This window comes from Papio anubis, chromosome 12 (genome assembly GCF_008728515.1).
Source record: "Papio anubis isolate 15944 chromosome 12, Panubis1.0, whole genome shotgun sequence".
NCBI classification, from domain to species: domain Eukaryota; kingdom Metazoa; phylum Chordata; class Mammalia; order Primates; family Cercopithecidae; genus Papio; species Papio anubis.
In genome coordinates, this window is record NC_044987.1 from 60,601,985 (window position 1) to 60,624,457 (window position 22,473).

The 22,473-nt window shown below is 45.6% G+C and overlaps 1 protein-coding gene across 2 annotated transcripts in view; it reads right to left on the reverse strand.

Moving 5' to 3' along the window:
* LOC101014834 (39S ribosomal protein L48, mitochondrial) overlaps window positions 1–20,397 on the reverse strand; it is an 82,045-nt gene extending 61,648 nt beyond the window's left edge. The window contains exons 1-2 of one of the 2 annotated variants that reach the window (XM_003910397.4): window positions 19,723–20,397; window positions 2,673–2,725 (exon numbers count right to left, since the gene is read on the reverse strand). In XM_003910397.4, coding sequence (XP_003910446.1) covers window positions 2,673–2,725; window positions 19,723–19,743 — 74 coding nt within the window. In that variant the 5' untranslated portion in view covers window positions 19,744–20,397. The remainder of the gene's footprint in view (window positions 1–2,672; window positions 2,726–19,722) is intronic. The other variant, XM_031653154.1, reaches the window with a different exon arrangement.
* Between the last annotated feature and the right edge of the window lie 2,076 nt (window positions 20,398–22,473).

The following is a 22,473-nucleotide window of genomic DNA, read 5'->3' on the forward strand; positions in this document are numbered from 1 at the left end:
AATAGATTAAGATGGAAGGGGATACTATCACATTTGGGATTAAGAAAAAAAAAATTAAAAGTTAGAAGGGAAATAAAGGGAGAAAGCCCTCAATAAATGTTAAGGAATCAAGAAATCATCCAGGATCATGAGTGCCAAGTAGTTTAGGAAGATATACGATACATTATTTTATATCCTGTGGCTGCCACACACAAAAGACACTTGGTGCATATTTGCTGCTGAACAGGGAAATAAACCACCAAATGTATTTCATCAGCACCTAGAGAAAAACAATGGGGAGCCCAGGCACAGTGGCTCATGCCTGTAATACCAGCAGTTTGGGAGGCTGAGGAGCATGGATCACTTGAGGTCAGGAGTTTGAAACCAGCCAGGTCAACATGGTGAAACCCCATCTCTACTGAAAATAGAAAAATTAGCCAGACATGGTGGTGGGTGCCTGTAATCCCAGCTACTCAGGAGGCTGAGGCAGGAGGATTGCTTGAACCTGGGAGGTAGAGGTTGCAGTGAACTGAGACAGTGCCATTACACTCCAGCCTAGGCTAAAGAGATTCTGTCTCAAAAAAATAAAACTTTATATACAGAACAGTTGGGGAAAAAAAAGACAACTTGGATTTGAATCCTAATTCCAACCCAAATTAGCTCCATCATGTTAAAACAACAGACCCCAGTTATTTATATAAAATGGAGATAATATCATCTGTTTTACCAGGTCACTATAAGGGTCAATTCATACATTTAACACATATTTATTAAATACCTACTATGTGTCAGATACCATTCTAGGCCTAGGAATAGGGCAGTCCACAAAACTAAAAGTCCGTATCCCCATGATGCTTATTTTTAGGGGGCAAGACAGTTAAACATTTTTATATATACAAAATGTGTCAGATGGTGACATCTGCTATAAAGAAAAATAAAGCAAAGCAAGGGAACAGAGATTGATGGATGGGTGTATATTTTACATAGAGTAGTCAGGGAAGGCCTCTTGGCTGGGATGACATTTGGGCAGAAACCTGAATAAAATACAGGGCAAGCCATATGGATATCTGAGGAAAGAATGTGCAAAGATCCTACGGTGGGAAGGTGCTTAGATTATCAAGGAATAGGAAACCACAGTGTAGCTAATGCTGAGTAAGTAGTATAAAATGAGGATACAGATTATGGAAAGTCCTATAGGCCATGGTAAAGATTGCAGGTTTTATTTTGAGTAAGATGGGATACCACTGGAGAATTTGGAGCAAAGGAGTGATGTGAGCTAACTTGGCTTTAAAAGAATCATTCTTGGCCGGGCGCGGTGGCTCACGCCTGTAATCCCAGCACTTTGGGAGGCCGAGACGGGTGGATCATGGGGTCAGGAGATCGAGATCATCCTGGCTAACATGGTGAAATCCCGTCTCTACTAAAAATACAAAAACCAGCCGGGCGTGTGGTGGGCGCCTGTAATCTCAGCTGCTCGGGAGGCTGAGGCGGGAGAATGGTGTGAACCCAGGAGGCGGAGCTTGCAGTGAGCTGAGATCGCGCCACTGCACTCCAGCCTGGGCGACAGAGCGAGACTCTGTCTCAAAAATAAATAAATAAATAAATAAATAAATAAAAGAATCATTCTTATGTTCATAATGTTAGGTATCTTTTAAAAAAAAAATCACTCTGCTTTACTGTGAAGAATTGAAGACAAAGGTAAATATAGGGAGACCAGTTGGGAGGCAAAGTGATAGCAGTAAAGGCAATGAGAAGACAAGGAGCTGATCCGTAGTGGTTTAGCAAAACAGAAAGCATGAGGCAAAAACTGGAGAAAGAAATGGTTCTAGGTCTGGCACAGTGGCTCATGCCTGTAACCCCAGCACTTTGGGCGGATCACTTGAGCTCAGGAGTTCAAGACCAGCCTGGGCAACAGGACGAAACACTGTCTCTACAAAAAGTATGAAAACTAATGGGGCATGCTAGTACACGCCTATAGACCCAGCTACTTGGGAGGCTGAGGTGGAATAATCACTTGACCTGGGATATCAAGCCTGCAGTGAGCTGTGATCATGCCGCTGCACTCCAGCCTGGGCAACAGAGGGAAACTCAGTCTCAATTAAAAAAAAAAAAGGTTCTGTATATATTTCAAAAGTAAAGCCAACAAGTTTTGCTGAAGAAATAACAGCATCTGGTCAGACGCAGGGGCCCACACCTGTAATCCCAGCAATTTGGGAGGCTGAGGTGGGCAGATCACTTGCAATCAGGAGTTCAAGACCAGCCTGGCCAACGTGGTGAAACTCCATCCCTACAAAAATACAAAATTTAGCCGGGCATGATGGCAGGTGCCTGTAATCCCAGCTACTTGGGAGGTTGAGGCAGGAGAATCATTTGAACCTGGGAAGCAGAGGTTGCAATGAGCCAAGATCACACCACTACACTCCAGCCTGGGTGACAGAGTGAAACTCTATCTCAAAAAGGAAAAAAAAAAAAAAAGAATTAACAGCATCAAGGATTAACTGCAAGTATTCTGGCCTCAGCAACTAGATGAATGGAGATGCTATTAACTGAGAATTGAGAAGGAGCAAGGTAGCAGGGGAGATGCTTGATGTGCTTATAGACATGCAAGTAAATATGATGAAAAAATGCTGTGTGAACTATGAAGCCAAAGGCAAATGTTACCTATCTTTAATTATTGTTATGAATATCCTTACCTTAAGAGAGAAAAGGCTTGCTTAAAAATGGTATTGTTCCTCAGGCACAGCACCTACAGCAAAACAGCCACGTTAGGAAAATCTTAAGCATTTATAGACCTCCAAGTATGTCTTCTCAGAGAGGCAAGAAAAGCACAGTACACAAACCAAAAGAGGACAAAAATGTTTTTATCTAGCAAAGAAGCTATCCTACAATTAACACCAAGCATGCAAACAAACCAAGGTCATCGTTCTCATTCCACCCACTACAGTAAATGCTCAAGAAACAGAAGTCCCCCTTCCACACTGCTTTTTCACTGTTTACCATTTCCAACTTAACCCATTTTTTTCTAATATCAGTCAATAATTACTATGCATCTGCCATGCACAGCATCATGAGAGGGGCTTTATTAAGTCTTCTTTAATTCTCAAAACACTGCAAGACAATTTTACAAGTAAAGCAACTGAGACCCAGAGAGGTTATATTCCAAAAACTTATACCTAATAAGCTGCTAAGAGGACTGACTTAATGGCCAGGCGTGGTGGCTCAAGCCTGTAATCCCAGCACTTTGGGAGGTAGAGGCGGGCAGATCACCAGGTCAGGAGTTCAAGACCAGCCTGACGAACATGGTGTTGTCTGTACTAAAAATACAAAAATTAGCCAGGTGTGGTGGCGCGTGCCTATAATCCCAGCTACTCAGGAGCCTCAGGCAGAAGAATTGCTTGAACCCAGGAGGCGGAGGTTGTAGTGAGCCGATACTGCGCCATTCTACTCCAGCCTGGGCCACAGAATGAGACGCTGTCTCAAAAAAAAAGAGGACTGACTTACTACAAAAGCTATGCCTCTATTACAGCACACTGTCTCTCTCAATAACAGTGATAGGTGGCTCACGCCTATAATCCCAGCACTTTAGGAGGCCAAGGTGGGTGGATCACGAGGTGAGGAGTTCAAGACCAGCCTGGCCGAGATTGTGAAACCCCGTCTCTACTAAAAATACAAAAATCAACCAGGCGTGGTGGTGGGCATCTGTAATCCCAGCTATTCAGGAGGCTCAGGCAGGAGAATCGCTTGAATCCAGGAGGAGGAGGTTGCAGTTAGCCGAGATCTTGCCACTGCACTCTAGGCTGGGCAACAGAGCAAGACTCCGTCTCAAAAAACAAAAATAAAATAAAAAAAACAGTGATAATGATCCTTCACAATGCAGGAAAGAACAAAAAAACAAATATAATGATAGCAATTGCAGCCTCGATCTCCCGGACTCAAGCAATTCCCTTGCCTCAGCCTCCCAAGCAAACGTCTGTTCTTTTGTTTGTTTGTTTTACGGGAAAGAAACAAAAAATGTCTGTTCTTAAGGTCCCATAACATCAAGAGAAAATCATGCCCAACTATGGATAACAATTTTAATTCTTTCAACATAGATGTATGAAAAGTCTAGTATGCAAAAACAAGGAAAATCTGAGAAACTATCAGTCAAGAGGAGCCTATGGAAAAGATGACGACTAAATAAAATATAATATCCTGAATGGGATCTGGAACAGAAAAAGGACACCAGAGAAAAATTAAGGAAATTTGAATAAAGTATGGACATTAGTTAATATAATATACCAACACTAGCTCATTAATTATAAATAAAATAATCATGCTAGGCTGGGTGCAGGGGCTCAAGCCTGTAATCCCAATACTTTGGGAGGCCAAGGCAAGTGGATCACTTGAGGCCAGAAGTTCAAGACCAGCCTGGCCAACATGGTGAAACCCCATCTCTACTAAAAATACAATAATTAGCCAGGGGTGGTGGTGCGTGCCTGTAATCTCAGCTACTTGGGAGGCTGAGGTAGCAGAATCGCTTGAACTCAGGGGACAGAGGTTGCAGTGAGCAGAGATCACACCACTGCACTCCAGTCTGGGCAACAGAGCAAGACTCTGTCTCAAAAAATAAATAAATAAACCACACTAATGTAAAGATAATAGTAACAGGGGAAATTGGGATATACGAGAACTCTGTGTACTGTCATTGCAAGTTTTCTGTAAATCTAAAACTATTCTAAAATAAAGCTTATTTTTAAAAAGTCTGTTATAAGCCAGGTATAGTGGGTAATGCCTACAATCCAAGCATTTTCGGAGGCCAAAGTGGGAAGATCACTTGAGCCTAGGATTTTGAGACCAGTCTGGCCAACATAGGGAGACCCTTTCTCTACAAAAATTAGAAAATTAACCAGGCGTGGTGGTGCACGCCTGTGACCCCAGCTACTCAGGAGTCTGAGGTAGGAGGATCACTTGGACCCATGGGGCTGAGGCTGCAATGAGCCGTGACCGTGCCACTGCACTCCAGCCTGGGGTGACAGAATGAGACCCTGTCTCAAGTTAAAAAAAAAAAAAAAAGGCTTATATGCCAACTGCTATGCTGAAGAGTATATAAAAACAAAATGTAACTACAGGGATGAATCTTGAAAACATCATACTAAATAAAATAAACCAGTCAGAGAGGATCAAATATTATATGATTCCATTTCTGTAAAATATCCAGAATAGCCAAATCTATGGAGAAAGGAAGTCGATTAGTGGCTGTCTGGGGCTGGAAGGTCTGGGGAGCTGGGGATGACAGCCAAGGAGTATGGAGTTTCTTTTTTGGGATGATGTTCTCAAACTGATTGTAGTAATGGTTGTACAACTCTGTGAATATAATAAAAGCTACAGAATTGCACACTTTAAATAGGTGAATTGTAGGTTATGTGAACTATATTTCAATAAAGCTATCAAAAAACATATGCATAATCTCTGTCCTTCAGGCATTTGGATGGCTGGAGACACAGACATACATTTGTATTAAACAGCTAAGCAATACTGCAGGCATTGTATGAGGAAGTCAAAATAGGTGGTGTGAACAACAAGCATACCTGGCAGGAAATCCAGGGGGAAATGGCTAGGAGAAATCCTTAGCTTTTGCAGTTATAGATGTTGCTGCGGATCTGCTCATTCATGAGCCCTCTTCCTAGACAAATGCATATAGGCATGGATATACAAAGAGTTTGCCCACTACTTCAGGAGATTCACCAAAACTCTTATCATCACCCAAGAACCCCTATGCTAGACCAAGAGATCCTCAGAGCAAGGGTCATGTCATTTTCCTCTCAGGCACATTGTAGACAATCAAGGTTTGTTTTGATGAATAAATGATAATCATTGCTACCGTATATTAAGCACCCACATCTACTTTGCTGAGCACCTATCATGTGTCTAAATCATAATACCTTTACAAGATAAGCATTATTATCCCCACTTTACAGTTGAGGAAACAGATTAAGTAACCTACCCAAAGTCACACAACTACTATTGAAGCTAGCATAGGGTCTTGGGTTTCTCTGACACCAAAATCCATAATTTCCCCACTATTCTACACCTTTTCTCACATAAATGAAGGTGTTAATGCTTAGGAAATTAGAAGCAGGAAAGATAAAACTTAGGAAAAGTCTTGCAGAGGATGTAAGACCATGAAGATTGGGAAGGATGTGAATAGACAGAAGGGCAAAATGTGCAGATGATTCCAAAAGCACAACTGAATCAGGTACTAAAAGACTTTGTAAAGTATGTGTACAATATACTTAACCTAATACTCAGCATAAAAGACAGAGTAGGAAACTGGGGTCCCAGGAGAGGTCAGGCCAGCTCCCCCAACTACTGGCCATGTACCTTGAAGTTAGATCAGATGACTCTAAAGTCCCTCCAGGGCTGGGATCTATTAACCACAACAAACAGAATAGAAATGAGAATGAACAGAATGTATTTTTAAATGGGTTACTTCATATAGAAGAGGTACTGGATGGGAAAAAAGATCAAATTGAGACTGCTTTCTCATTTGAGTTGTTCAGATTTCTGAGTCTCTACAATAACTATGCATTTAATTATCTAAAAGCCAGACTTAAGAGTTGACAAATTTCTGGAAGACATTCAAATTGTGGTATGAACTCTCCCTGTCAGCTCTGGGAAATGTGCTTCCTCTCCCCTGCAATGCTTGGCATTATTTATCAGGACAATAGTAATCTATTTTGGGACTGTATCTACAATTACCCTCTCCCCCCCATCAGCAAATGAAGAGCAACTCTGGCCCTGCAAGTGAAAGAGGAGGGTGGTGACGCCAGCTAATGAATGAATGAGGGCACAGACGCTGCAGTGGGTAACAAAAATACTCCCATGAGCCAGGAACCAAGCAAGGACTGCATAACTGCCAAAAAACTGAAGTCACAGGGCAAAATCTATAGCATGTGAGTAGCTTAAGATATCAGAGCCTGGGGTGGATGGTGAGAGCAGTGGGTCGGGGTCTCTGATGTAAGCAACTGAGAGCTGTTTCACGAAAGTAACAATATATTTATGTATTAATAAACATTATTTAAAATAGCATTGTTACTACAATTTATTGAGTACATCCTATTTGCTAGGCACTTTACGCATACTACTTGTTTTTTTAATTTTTTTTTTTAAGAGACCAGATCTCACCGTATTGCCCATGCTGTCTCGAACTCCTGGCCTCAGGCAATCTTTCTGCCTTGGCCTCCCAAAGTGCTGGGATTACAGACAGGAGTGAGCCACCAGGCCTGGTCTATATTATTTCAATTAATCGTTACAACCACCCTCTCTGACAGGGGCATTATTGAGATAACTGGCTCTATTTTACATATGAAAAAAAAAAAAAAAAAGAAGTTTATGTAAATTGCCCAAAGTTAGAGGTTTGGTAAGAGAAATTCAAACCCAGGTCTGCCTGAATCCAAAGTCCATCCTTTCTATTCTTCCACGCTACCTCTCAAAAAACTGATACCAATTTATACTAGTGAACTTCATAGCTAATGATAATAGCCATGAAGTTCATAGCTAATGATAATAGCCATTCAATAATCCGACCATTTACTATGCACCTGCTATATGACAAACACCATCTCCTTTAATCCTCACAACCATTCTGCGAGGCATAGTTCTTTGTATTTTCTTTTATATAGATTTAGGGAGTACAAGCGCCATTTTGTTAAATGGATACATTGCATATTGGTGAAATCTGTGTTTTTATTGTAACCATCACTCAAATGATGAACACTGTAACCATTAAGTAATTTCTCATCTCTAATCTCCTTCTTACCTTCCCACCCTTCCAAGTCTCCAATGTCTATGATTCCACTCCTGTGAAGTAGACATTTCTACCGCATTTTATAGTGAGGAAATCAAAGCTCAGAAAAGTGAATTAACACACCTAATGCATACAACTAATAAGTCATGTTCTAGCTGACCCCACAATCAGTGCTCTCTCCACCACTATATACTATATCCTATACTCCTGTTGCAAAGCAAGTCAGCTATTACATGACAGCTCTTATTTTCTTCCCCGGCCCTCCCTGTAAATTCTATGGTTTGTACCTAGTTCCCCATTCTGAGATCATATAAACTAAGTCTGCTCTTGTTTTTCTTTTTTTTTTTTTTTTTTGAGATCTGAGGCCCGCTTCTGTCGCCCCAGGCTGGAGTGCAGTGAGCGCGCCATCTCGCTCACTGCAAGCTCCTCGGGCCCCGGGTTCATGCCATTCTCCTGCCTCAGCCTCCTGAGTAGCTGGGACTACAGGATGCCTGGCCATCACCAAGCACTTTTTGTATTTTAGTTGAGACGGGTTTCACCGTGGTCTCATCTCCTGACCTTGTGGGATCCTGGGCCTGCCTCGGCCTCCCAAAGTGCTGGATTATAGGCTGAGCCACCGCCACCGCCACTCGGTTCTTGTTTTTTCTTTTTGAGGCGGGCCATTTGTTCGCCAGGCTGGAGTGTGGCGTCTGCTCACTGCAGCCCACCTTTGAGTTTACGCTATCGCCTGCTCAGCTTCCGGAGGCCAGCACCACGCCTCGCTAATTTTTTAGAGTTTTTAGAGACGGTTTCAGTTAAGCAGGATGGTTCATCTTCGACGCCAGTGATCCGCTGCCGTCTTCCGCGTTGAGCTGATAACGCTACCGCCGTTCTTGTTTTTCATACAAGAAGTCAAACCGCCGGGCTGCGGCTCACTTCGTAATCCCAGCACTTTGGGAGGCCGACGGGAAGCGGATCACGAGGTCAGAGTTCGGCGACCATCCTGGCTAACACGGTGAAACCCCGCTCTACTAAAAATACAAAAAACTAGCCGGGCGAGGTGGTGGGCTTCTGTAGTCCCGCTACTGAGTTGAGGCAGGAGAATGGCGTAAAAACCCGAGGAGCTTGCAGTGAGCTGAGATCCGCCACTGCACTCCACCCTGGGCGCATACAGCGAGACTCCGCCTCAAAAAAAAGAAGTCAAATCCCCTATTTGAAGGCACAATCAGTGCCTCCAGGTTTCAAGTTCTTTAAAACTGTTTTGCTGGCCTGGCGAGTGGGTTCAAGCCTGTAATTCCAGCACTTTGGGAGGCCAAGACGGGCGGATCACGCAGGTCAGGAAATCGAGACCATCCTGGCTAACACACGGTGAAACTCAGCTCTACTAAAAAAAAATACAAAAAAACTAGCCGGGCGGTGGCAGGCGGCCTGTAGTCTCAGCTTACTCGAGGCTGAGGCAGGAGAATGGCGTGAACCCGAGGCGGAGCTTGCAATGAGCCGAGATCCCGTACTTCACTGTACTCCATGCCTGGGCCATAGAGCAAGACTCCTCGCCTCAAAAAAAAAAAAAAAATTGTTTTTGTTGGCCGGGCGAGGTGGCTCACGCATGTAATCCCAGCACTTTGGGAGGCTGAGGCAGGCAGATCACCTGAGGTCAGGAGTTCGAAACCAGTCTGGCCAGCATGGTGAAACCCTGTCTCTACTAAAAATACAAAAATTAGCCAGGCGCAGTGGTGGGCGCCTGTAATCCCAGCTACTCGGGAGGCTGAGGCAAGAGAATTGCTTAAACCCAGGAGGTGGAGGTTGCAGTGAGCCAAGATTATGTCACTGCACTCCAGCCTGGGCGACAGAGCGAGACTCTGTCTCAAAAAACAAAACAAAAAAAAAAATGTTTTTGGTTCCAGTCTTTCCTTTAGCCATAACCTTCCAAACACATTATGTTTGCTATCAAAGTCTGCCTTTGGATTGGGTCCTTATGGCTGTTAGGAGCACAAATTTTATATACAAACCCAAACACGAATTTGTGTTTGAATATCAGCACTTCCATTTTACTAGCTGTACAATCCTTGGAAAGTCAGCTGACCTCACATATTGTTACAGGATTTTTGGAATGTCATTTTTCTGGCCGGAAAAGTCTGTGGCCGGTGGCATCTTTGCCCAAGTTTTGCTCTGGTCAACAGGGCTTGTTTCACCCACTTGTCTTGGCAGGCTGTGCTCAGCTCACGCTACCAGCCTGGGTCCCACTCCTGCCAAGGGCAAGTCAGGCATTGGCTGGTGAGGGGTGTGTGAGTGAGCATGGGGTCTGGCCAATGTGCACAGTCAGACATGCTGGCTGCTGCAGCAGGGCGGGCAACTCCAGGTGCTGGCACAGGTGTCGGCTCTCTGTGAGGCTGGACCAGGTGCACCGCAAGCAGCTTTCACAGCTGGCACTGGGGAACACGTGGTGCTCAGAAGCTTGGAGATGCCAGCAACTACAGGGCTCCAAGGAGAGAGTCACAGCCCTGGCTCAGGGAACTCCCAGGTCTGGGCTCCCTGAAGGGCGGCAGCTCTTCTTTCCTTCTCTTCACCCAAAACATGGTGAAAAAGGGGCACATCTCAGCCCTGTTTCTGTTGCAGCTCTTTCAGCCCTGCCATTAAACGGGTCCCAATTTCTTGTCCTGCAACCAGAATAAATGGGGTATGCAGACAAGCAGAGGGTGAGCAAGACAAAGAAGAGCTTTATTGAGTGACAAAATAGCTCAGAGGAGGCCCTTGGAGTGGGCAGCTCCCCTCTGCAGGCAGGTCGTCTGAATGTCTTCCCAGTTCTCAGCAGAGAAAGCTCTAGAGTGGGTAGCTCCTCTCTGCAGCCAGTTGTCCCAATGTCTGCTCAGCTCTTGTCCCAATGTCTGCTCAGCTCTGGCTGAGCCCAAGGTTGGTTGGTTTGTTTTTTTGACAGAGTCTCACTCTTTTCACCCAGGCTGAAGTGCAATGGCATGATCTCACTGCAACCTCTGTCTCCTTAGTTCAAGGGATTCTCCAGCTACCTCCTAAGTAACTGGGATTACAGGCGCCCACCACCACGCTCGGCTAACTTTTTTGTATTTTTAGTAGAGATGGGGTCTCACCATGTTGTCCAGGTAGGTCTCAAACTCCTGACCTCAGGTGATCTGCCTGCCTTAGCCTACCAAAGTGCTGGGATTACAGGCATGAGCCAACACACCCAGCCTCAAAGTTTTTATGAGCCTCAGAGGGGAGGAAGTACATGTTGATTTGTCCATGGGTGGCCATGGGCAGGCCTGGAAAAGGCACCGTAAGTTCCCACTCCTGTCCACCGGACTGGCAGCCCAGGCCCAGACTTCAGGCACTCCCTGGCCTGAAGGTGGCGCCTTACCAGGAACCTGCACCCTTCTGCCCAAGAACCTGTCTGCCTCCTACTGTCAATCATGGTGCCCTGTAGGTGCCAAGGGGCACATGCAGGCCAGTGCTGAGCTCCCTTCAGCCTCCACTTTGGCTTCCCTCCTATGCTTGTTGGTGCCCAAAGTCCAGAGGGGGTCACAGAGGCAAGAAGCTGGCGTATCAGCACTGCCCTGAATGTGTGTACACCTGGCCAGGCTGCGACAGGCCTGGGCTTGGCCCCAGTTTGACTCCAAGATCAGAGCTGGTGCCGACAGCAGGGAGAAGCCAGGCAGCAGAAACAGACCCCTCTGATGGCCTGCGATGGCTGGGGCAGCCTTCCTGGGCCCCACAAGAGTGCACAGATGACTGGGTTCATAGTCAGTTTGGGCAGCCATACGTGCACTCGGAAGAGCAGGGAGCAGGAGGCCCAGATCCACAGCCATGACTTGGGCACCACCCCAACTCGGAAGGGGCAGGGCTCCCACTTGTCCCTGGCTCCGGCTGCCTCCATGAAACATACAGCCCTGGCCACACCTCCCTGCTGCAGCCAGAGTGGTGGCAGCGGCCACTGCAGATGGCCCACTGCTGCCATCAATATTAAACGATTTCATTTATATGAAATGACTAGATTAGACAAATCGTAAGATGTAAAGATGATTAGTGGGTGCTAAGGGCTGGGAGATGGCAGTATGGAGAGTGACTATTTACGGATAAGGAGTTTCCTTTTAGGATGGTAAAAATGTTTTGGAATTAAATAGTGGTAACAGTTGTACAAGTTTGTGAATATACTAAAAACCATTAAATTATCTACTTTAAAAGAGTGAATAGGCCGGGCGCGGTGGCGCAAGCTTGTAATCCCAGCACTTTGGGAGGCCGAGGCAGGCGGATCACGAGGTCAGGAGATCAAGACCATCCTGGCTAACACGGTGAAACCTCGTCTCTACTAAAAATATATATATATATACACACACAAAAAAAATAGCCAGGTGTGGTTGCGGGTGCCTGTAGTCCCAGCTACTCGGAAGGCTGAGGGAGGAGAATGGTGTGAACCCGGGAGGCGGAGCTTGCAGTGAGCCGAGATGGCACTACTGCACTCCATCCTGGGCGACAAAGCGAGACCCCGTCTCAAAAAAAAAAAGAGTGAATATTATAATACATAAATTATATTTCTTAATTATTAAAAAGGTCACAAGAAAACTTTTATGACTGCTCAGACTTGCTTGGATCCTGCTGTTATACTTTAAAAAAAAATAAATTCAGAAATGAATTCCAGGCACGGTGGCTCACGCCTGCAATCCCAACACTTTGGGAGGCGGAGGGGGGTGGATTACCTAAGACCAGGTGGTCAAGACCAGCCTAGCCAACATGGTGAAACCCTGTCTCTCCTAAAAATACAAAAATTAGCTGGGCATGAGCCAGGTGCAGTGACTCATGCCTGTAATCCTAGCACTTTGGGAGGCCGAGGCGGGCGGACTGGCTGAGCTCAGGAGTTCAAAACCAGCCTGGGCAACACAGTGAAGCCCCATCTCTACTAAAAAAAATACAAAAAAAAATAGCCGGGTGTGGTGGCGGGTGCCTGTAGTCCCAGCTACTCGGTAGGCTGAGGCAGGAGAATTGCTTGAACCCAGAAGTGGAGGTTGCAGTGAGCCGAGATCACACTATTGCACTCCAGCCTGGGCAACAGAGCAAGACTCCATCCCCCAGGGAAAAAGAAAAAAAATTAGCTGGGCGTTGTGGCGCATGCCTGTAATCCCAGTTACTCAGGAGGCTGAGGCAGGAGAATCACTTGAACCCGGGAGATGGAGGTTGCAGTGAGCCGAGATCACGCCACTGCACTCCAGCCTGGGCAACAGAGTGAGACTCCATCTCAAAAAAAAGAAAGAAGAGAAGTAAATATTTGCCCTCATAACACAAGTGCTGGATGATACTTCTAAGCTAGAGCTGAGCTCCATTACACTCAATTCCCTAACATTCTCTAGAACTTAATCCAATTTTACAATCCTGTGGTCACCATCTAAAATGTTTGTTTGTTTGTCTGACCTGATTGGATTTTTTTTTTTTTTTTCCTGAGAAGGAGTTTCACTCTTGTTGCCCAGGCTGGAGTGCAATGGTGCAATCTCAGCTCACAGCAACCTCCACCTCCCGCATTCAAGTCATTCTCCTGCCTCAGCCTCCTGAGTAGCTGGGATGACAGGCATGCGCCACCATGCCCGGCTAATTTTGTATTTTTAGTAGACATGGGGTTTCTCCATGTTGGTCAGGCTGGTCTCAAACTCCCAACCTCAGGAGATCCCCCTGCCTCAGCCTCCCAAAATGCTGGGAGTACAGGCATGAGCCACCGCACCCGGCCTTGATTTATTTAATTTTATTTATTTAGAGACAGATAGATAGTTTAGATAGATAGATAGATAGATAGATAGATAGATAGATAGATAGATAGATAGATACAGGGTCTCGCTCTGTTACTCAGCCTGGAGTGCTGTGGGGCAATCACAGAGCTCGCTGCAGCCTTGGTCTCCCAGGCTCAACTGATCCTCCTACCTCAGGCTCCTGTAGCTGGGACTACAGGAGCATGCCACCACATCTGGCTAATTATTGTATTTTTTGTCGAAACAAAGTTTTGCCACGTTGCCCAGGCTGGTCTCAAACTCCTGAGCTCAAGCAATCCACCCACCTCAGCTTTCCAAAGTGCTGGGATTACCAGCCACCATGCCTGGCCTAAATATAAATCCAATCCCTTACCTCAGTTCTCACTCCCATACTACTTATCTGCATACTCTCCCTTAATCTACACCCCAGTGCTTCTCTCCCTCCCAACTTCCTCTAGGAATTCCTCTGGAACTCCAAGTGTGTTCTCATTTCAGGGCCTTTACACATGTTCTTCTTATCTGGAATACATTTTCTCTCTCTAAATCCCACTTACTCTTTAAATCTTAGTAGTCATGCAGTGTCCTCAAGAAAACTTTCGTGACTGCTCAGACTTGCTTGGATTCTGCTGCTATAGTCATATAGTATCCTGAATCTTCCATTTGCAGCATTTATCATAGTCAGTTAAGCAGTTATAAGTTTAATTAGTCCATCTCTTAATAAGCACCATGGCCGGGCACAGTGGCTCACGCCTGTAATCCCAGCACTTTGGGAGACCGAGGCGGGCAGATCACCTGAGGTCGGGAGTTCAAGCCCAGCCTGACCAACATGGAGAAACTCCATCTCTACTAAAAATACAAAATTAGACGGGCGTGGTAGCGCATGCCTGTTATCCCAGCTACTTAGGAGGCTGAGGCAGGAGAATCCGGAAGGCAGGGGTTGTAGTGAGCTGAGATCACACCATTACACTCAAGCCTGGGCAACAAGAGCAAAACTCCGTCTCCAAATAAATAAATAAATACATAAGCACCATGAAGACAGGAACCTGCTACATCCCAGCATCTAGCATACACTCTGGCACAGAGCAAGTGCCCAATAAATATCTGCTAATCAAATTAGTAAATCTCTCTAAACCTCATTTCCTTATCTCTGAAGAGTTTATAAAAATATTTACCTCGGCCGGGCGCGGTGGCTCAAGCCTGTAATCCCAGCACTTTGGGAGGCCGAGGCGGGCGGATCACGAGGTCAGGAGATCGAGACCATCCTGGCTAACCCGGTGAAACCCCATCTCTACTAAAAAATACAAAAATCTAGCCGGGCGAGGTGGCGGGCGCCTGTAGTCCCAGCTACTCGGGAGGCTGAGGCAGGAGAATGGCGTAAACCCAGGAGGTGGAGCTTGCAGCGAGCTGAGATCCGGCCACTGCACTCCAGCCTGGGCGACAGAGCGAGACTCCATCTCAAAAAAAAAAAAAAAAAAATTTACCTCATAGACTTGTTGACATGATTAAATTAGATAACACATGAAAAGGGCTAACAAGTAGAAGCTGCATTATTAATGGTCAAATTGGTAACAATGATAATGGTGGTGGTAATTGTTTGGTTCCTCATTTGTGAAACAATATGTACCTTAGGGTATGACAGGTGCTAATGATAAAACCATTAACAAAATAGAAAAGCTCCTCCAGGGCCTGTGGTCTAGTGGTGACCAGGAAATAGCCAACTTCTTGATTATTCTGTGCTTTTGCACTTCCTGCCCTTCTAGGTACTCTAAAATGTGTGTACTACTAGTTCATGTCTTTTAATGTCCTCTAATTCTTGTCTATTGAATGTATTAGGAGGATATTTTGTTCATATGAACTCTGTTCTTTAGCCTTCAAATGCTGAAATGTGAAAACATCTTATCTCTGAGATCAATTCCCGAGGATGTTACTTCTGGGCTGACACATTAGACATAACTTGGCACACCATTAGTGATCACAGCGTCTCCCCTAACCGTACCCTTGCAGTTCAGGAGTAAGGTAATCCCTGAGAAAATAGTGGTGATCTCAGAGTGAGTGGCATCTAGACCTGAGCTTGACACCCGTGAGCCATTCATTTTCTGTGCAAGTGATTCAATACTCATTTCCTTGGTGCATTCTAACTTCCCCAGATACCATCCTGCTATCATGATCATCAATACACTGATCTGATAAGTATCAGCCTGAGTGCCTTATCTGGTTCCATCCTGCTGAACTCCTTCTGTTGACCCAAAGAGGTATTGGCTCTATCCAGTTTTATTCTAGCAAAGCTGGGCTTCTCACTCATCTAAAATTTGAGATGAAGTTAGGCACAGAAGGGCATGTCTTTATCCCAGCAACCCAGGAGGCTGAAGTGGGAGGATCACTTGAGCTCAGAGGTTCAAGACCACCCTGGGCAACATAGTGAGACCCTGTCTCAAAAATAAAATAAAATTTGAGATTATCTGCAGCCAGAAATTTCTTAGGGTCCCAAGGAAAAAGCACTGAATTACGAGTTAGAAGTTCTAGTCCCAGCTCTACCATGTACTTACCACGTAATATCAACATTTGTTCGTCCACTTATTCATTCGACATTTACCAGCTACCTACTTTAGGCCAAATACACCATAGGGTGGGTGCATATAGACAAGAATACAGTTGCAACCTGGCACAGTGGCTCACGCCTGTTATCCTAGCACTCTGGCAGGCTGAGGCGGGCGGATCACTTGAGCCCAGGAGTTTGAGACCAGCTTGGGCAACATGGCAAAACCCCATCTCTACAAAAAAATACAAAAAATTAGCCAGGCATGGTGGCACGTGCCTGTAATCCCAGCTACTCAGGAGGCTCAGGCGAGAGGATCACTTGAGCCCAGGAGGCAGAGGTTGCAGTGAACTGAGATCACTCCACTGCACTCCAGCCTGGGTGACAGAGCGAGACCCTATCTCAAAACAAAATAAAGAAAAATAAAAGAAAATATAGTTGCATACCCACAAAACTTTCTAATGAGGAAAGCAGATGCACAAATTATTTATTATCCTATGTTAGATCAGTATAACGAGCTATACGGGTTACAAAGAAAGAAAGGTCTGACACATAGGAAAGCCAGGAAAGGTTTTCATCCTGCATTTCACAGATGAGGAAAACCAAGAATACTGTCATATTAGGGAGATGTAAAATACTCAGAAAAGAAAAAGCAGTGGGCCAGGCATGGTGGCTCACGCCTGTAATCCCAGCACTTTGGGAGGCCGAGATGGGCAGATTGCTTGATCCCAGGAGTTCCAGACCAGCCTGGGCAAAATAGCGAAACCCTGTCTCTACAAAAAGTACAAAAATTAGCCAGGCTTGGTGGCAGGTGCCTGCAGACCCAGCAACTCAGGAGGCTGAGGTGGGAGAATCACCTGAGCCCAGGAGATCGGCGCTGCAGTGAACCAAGATTGTGCTACTGCACTACAGCCTGGGCAATAAAGTGAGACCCTGTCTCAAGAAAAGAAAAGGTGGTTGGGTCTTAGGAGGGGTACAACTAATCTAGGTTTCGTCTGGGAGTTGTGGTTCATATCTGTAATCCCAGAACTTTGGGAGGCCAAGGTGGAAGGATTGCTTGAAACCAGGAGTTCAAGACTAGCCTGGACTACAAGGCAAGACCCCATCTTTACTAAAAATAAAAAAATTAGCTGAGCAGCCGGGCACAGTGGCTCACGCCTGTAATCCCAGCACTTTAGGAGGCCAAGGCGGGCGGATCACAAGGTCAGGACATCGAGACCATCCTGGCTAACACAGTGAAACCCCGTCTCTACTAAAAATACAAAAAATTAGCCGGGTGTGGTGGCGGGCGCCTGTAGCCCCAGCTACTCAGGCGACTGAGGCAGAAGAATGGCGTGAACCCGGGAGGGGGAGCTTGCAGTGAGCCGAGATCATGCCACTGCACTCCAGCCTGGGTGACAGAGCGAGACTCTTGTCTCAAAAAAAAAAAAAAAAAAAAAATTAGCTGAGCATGGTGGTGTGTACCTGTAATCCCCGCTACTCATGAGGCTGAGTGAAGAGAATCACTTGAGCCCAGGAGTTCAAGAATTTAGTAAACTATGATTGTACCATTGCACTCTAGCCTGGGTAACAAAGTGAGACCCTGTCTCTAAACAAAAACAAACCCTAGGTTCCAGTCATTCATTCAAGGCATCAGTATGACATTGAAGTCTCTATTATATACCAGACATGAGGCTTCCATTTCCTCATCTGCCAGGATTATCTCGTGCTATTGTGAAGATCAAATGAAATTATGTAAATGAAAATTTATTAACTATAGAATAATATCAATATTCTTTTTTTTTTTTTTTTTAGACGGAGTCTCGCTGTGTCGCCCAGGCTGGAGTGCAGTGGCATGATCTTGGCTCACTGCAAGCTCCGCCTCCCGGGTTCACGCCATTCTCCCGCCTCAGCTTCCAAGTAGCTGGGACTACAGGCGCCCGCCACCACGCCTGGCTAGTTTTTTGTATTTTTAGTAGAGACGGGGTTTCACCATGTTAGCCAGGATGGTCTTGATCTCCTGACCTGGTGATCCACCCGCCTCGGCCTCCCAAAGTGCTGGGATTACAGGCTTGAGCCACCGCGCCCGGCCTAGAATAATATCAATATTCTTATCTGCATCATCCTTCAGACCTTACAAAATCCTCCTATCTACATTATTCTCTATAATCTCTACAATTCCATGTGGTGGGCATCATCTGCTTTTACAGATAGGAAACACAAGCAGTGAAGTGAAATAACTTGCCCAAGGTCATAACAAGAGATAGAACTGTCTGACACAAATCCTATGACCTTCCTTATAAATGTAAAGTATTAACTAACACTTTGAGACAGACTTACATTTGGCAAATAATGACAAGGTTAGCTGACTAAAGCAACTAAGGAGTAACTAAGGAGTCGGGAAGAGAACAGTGGCATCAGACGTCCAGAGGCTCTATATACCCATGTCAGATGCTGGCCTTAATGACAGATTTCCATGGGCTCTTTTCCAGGAGTTCCAGATCAGTCTGAGCAACATGGTGACACATGGAGAACCAAATGGTTGCAAATAGTATTCCTTGATACTATTTTATTCCCTCCCTTTTAGCATTTCTTGCAACCAAGGCAAATCAAGGAGTGTAGTCACCAGTGTGACCATCTTTAACAATGGAATTTTGAAACTTTCTGAATTTTTTTCTATTATCTTGGCACAATATTTGGCCAAATTCTTACAAACTGGCTCAGGTGAACAACTGAATTGTTTCATAAAGGATGAAGTGAGGCGTGGGCCCTTACACATTCAAGGGCAGCCCCAAGGTAACCATAGGTAGATCCATGAGCTGCAACGACCATGCTGACCTATGAATCATGGAAATAATAGTCTCCACAACTAATGCCTAAAACAAAATTTTAATATAAATTGCTAAAATGAGCCATTAATCTAAGCAGCATGATACAACTGAAAGAGCACAAATGAAATCTGTTAAATCTCTTAAGGGACTAGGAGAAAGCCAAGGAACACATTTATAGTGGTTCATACGGTTGTATGACAGTCACTTAAATAAGGTTTTGGAAATGAAAATGTAGTTAATTTGCGGGGTGCGGTAGCTCTCGCCTGTAATCCCAGCACTTTGGGAGGCCGAGGCGGGCATATCACGTGGTCAGGAGTTCGAGACCAGCCTGGCCAACACAGTGAAACCCCGTTTCTACTAAAAATACAAAAATTAGCCAGGCATAGTGTCTTGCGCGCCTGTAGTCCCAGCTACTCGGGAGGCTGAGGCAGGGGAAGGGAGTGAACCCGAAAAGCGTAGTTTATTACTACCCTTTCCTTATTACCAGGTAGCTTCACATCCTCATCAGTTCAGCAAGTCAAAACTGCATTCTTAGAAAAAATTATGGAAGTTGATAACTAAATGCAAATATAAAATGACCTGCCCAAGGTCACACAGTTAATCGGGACCGTATCCTGGTGTGATTCCCATCGCACAGCTCTCCCTTTTCCAGGCACTGGGTGGAGAGAGTGGTGTGTGGTGTGGGCGTGGCACGGCTCGGCTCCGCAGAGTTCGCCCCGGGTGGAAAAGAAACTGCTCAGTCCCTTCACCGCCAGGCAGCCGCATGTGCTGCTGGGAAGGACCTTGGGCACCCCAGTGTCTTATCCCCGGATATCCCCCCGCCGCCACCTCCCCGCTATCCACTCTCCACCATCTCACCAAGCCCCGCGTGCGTGGAATCTACGTTACCTTTTCCAAGGTTCCGCTCATCCTTTGCTACTGCGCGGCCTCTAGCTATGCAAACCGAAGACCCGCCCCTGCAGCCGCGTTCCCAGGGCGTCTGAAAACACTGACGGAACGGCCTTGACCAGGTGCAGCAACAATATCCCACCGAGACTCACTCAACTTCCGCATCATTTTAGTTCCGGAAGCTTCTGAAATTCAGCGTCTAGAAATTCTCCTGCTTTCCGCCCTCACTCAGGTTGTCACATTCACTGCTGTTTCTCCAGGCAGAATTAATTACCATCTCTGTGTTACCCCAGTACTTAGCACACATTTCTGATTTTTCACTTACAATATTATACACTAATGATTTGTTACCACCTCTTCTCTGTATTTGAAAGTTCTTAAAAGACTGAGATCCTGTCTGATTAATTCCTTTCAGCGTCTAGCACAGATCTGACTTTTTTTGTTTTTTGAAACGGAGTCTCGCTCTGTTTCGCAGGCTGGAGTGTAGTGGCATGATCTCAGCTCACTGCAACCTCCGCCTCTCTGGTTCAAGCAATTCTCTTGTCTCCAAGTAGCTGGGATTACAGGCGCGCGCCCCCACACCCGCCTAATTTTTGTATTTTTAGTAGAGATGGGGTTTCTACATGTTTGTCGGGGTGGTCTTGAACTCCCGACCTCAGGTCATCCGCCCGTCTCGGCCTCGCAAAGTGCTAGGATTACAAGCCTGAGCCACCGGGCCGGACCAATCATCTCTTAAATTGAGGTTAGAAGTCAGATTTCCACGTCCGTGCTAGATGCTGTAATAAATTAATCAATCAGGATCTCAGTCCTTGAGAAACTCAATCAAAATAATAGTAAAAAATAATTAGTATCTAGTAACAAATAATTAGTATCTAGTATGGTAAGTGAAATACCAGAATTGTGTGCAAAGTACTGAGGTAACACAGATATGACAATTAATTATGCTTGGAAATATAATGGACCAGCCATACCTCCTCCAGTACAGTGATTCATTGTTGCCTAATAAATGCTACTGGGGTTTTAGAAGTGAAATTTTTTTTTTTTTTTGAGACGGAGTCTCACTCTGTCGCCCAGGCTGGAGTGCAGTGGCGCAATCTCGGCTCACTGCAAGCTCCGCCTCCCGGGTTTACGCCATTCTCCTGCCTCAGCCTCCCGAGTAGCTGGGACCACAGGCGCCCGCCACCTCGCCCGGCTAGTTTTTTGTATTTTTTTTTAGTAGAGACGGGGTTTCACCGTGTTCGCCAGGATGGTCTCGATCTCCTGACCTCGTGATCCGCCCATCTCGGCCTCCCAAAGTGCTGGGATTACAGGCTTGAGCCACCGCGCCCGGCCTAGAAGTGAAATTTTAAATAAGAAAAAAAAAAAATCAATAAAATGCTAGTATGTGCCAGGTCGGTTCTTTATGGGTTCATTCAGTCTTTCCAATAACCCTATGAGGCTGAGGATCATTATACCCATCTCACAGATGAGGAACGGAGACAGGAAGAAGGTACCTAGTTAACATAATGTTATATAAGTGGTGAGCTGTTTCATTTCAGTGCCTGTGCTTCATCTGTGTTATGGGATTGTGACTATAGGTTTGCAAAAGGGCAGGTTGGCAGCCAGAGTTTCTTTCCTTGTCTAGTCCAGGTAAATACAATCTAATAAGATACATGGCCGGGTGTGGTGGCTCATGCCTATAATCCGAGCACTTTGGGAGGCCGAGGCAGGCGGATCACAAGTTTGAGACCAGCCTGGGCAAAATGGTGAAACTCCATCTCTACTAAAAATACAAAAATTAGCCGGGCGTAGTGGTGCATGCCTGTAATCCCAGCTACTCAGGAGCCTGAGGAAGGAGAATCGCTTAAACCCGGGAGGCAGAGCCTGCAGTGTGCTGAGATGGTGCCATTGCACTCCAGCTTGGGCCACAGAACAAGACTCCGTCTGGGAAAAAAAAAAAAAAAAAGATACAAATCCATCTTCATGTTAATACACTCTCTGGGGTAAGTAAGGAAAAAGGAAAAAGAAGGAAGAAGGAGACGGTTAGTCCTTTGTATGAAGATACAAGGATTCCCAAAACAACTAGAATTTTTTTTTTTTCGAGACAGAGTCTCGCTGTGTCGCCCAGGCTGGAGCGCAGTGGCCCGATCACTGCAGCCTCTGCCTCCTGGGTTCATGCCATTCTCCTACCTCAGCCTCCCAAGCAGCTGGGACTACAGGCGCCTGTCACCACGCCTGGCTAATTTTTTGTATTTTTAGTGAAGATGGGTTTTCACCGCGTTAGCCAGGATGGTCTCAATCTCCTGACCTGGTTGTCAGCCTGCCTTGGCCTCCCAAAGTGCTGGGATTATAGGCGTGAGCCACCGCGCCCAGCCAACAATTAGAATATTTTCAAAGGTCAAGAATCTAGAACCCAAAAGGAAGCTGAAATTAGCATATATAAATATAAACGCACCTCAGCAATATCCATGAACGTACTGGAATGGATATTATTGTTGCGAAGCTCTGTGGCTGATGTTATATGTTATAAAGGAGTGCATTTACTGAGCTTCCCAGAGGGACACTTTCATATAGATGTAAGCAGAAATCCCTCCATATCTAACATTCAGTAGCTTCTCTGGCTTATTTTGTCTTCAGCCTCTAAAAACAAAGCCTCCCACCCATTTGGGGAAACCAAGACAGCTCAACACAGGCCGCTTTCCAAGTACCAAGTTCTTCTTTTTACTTCATCCTTCTATAAACCATGAACTTCCCAAGGTCAAGGATATTTAT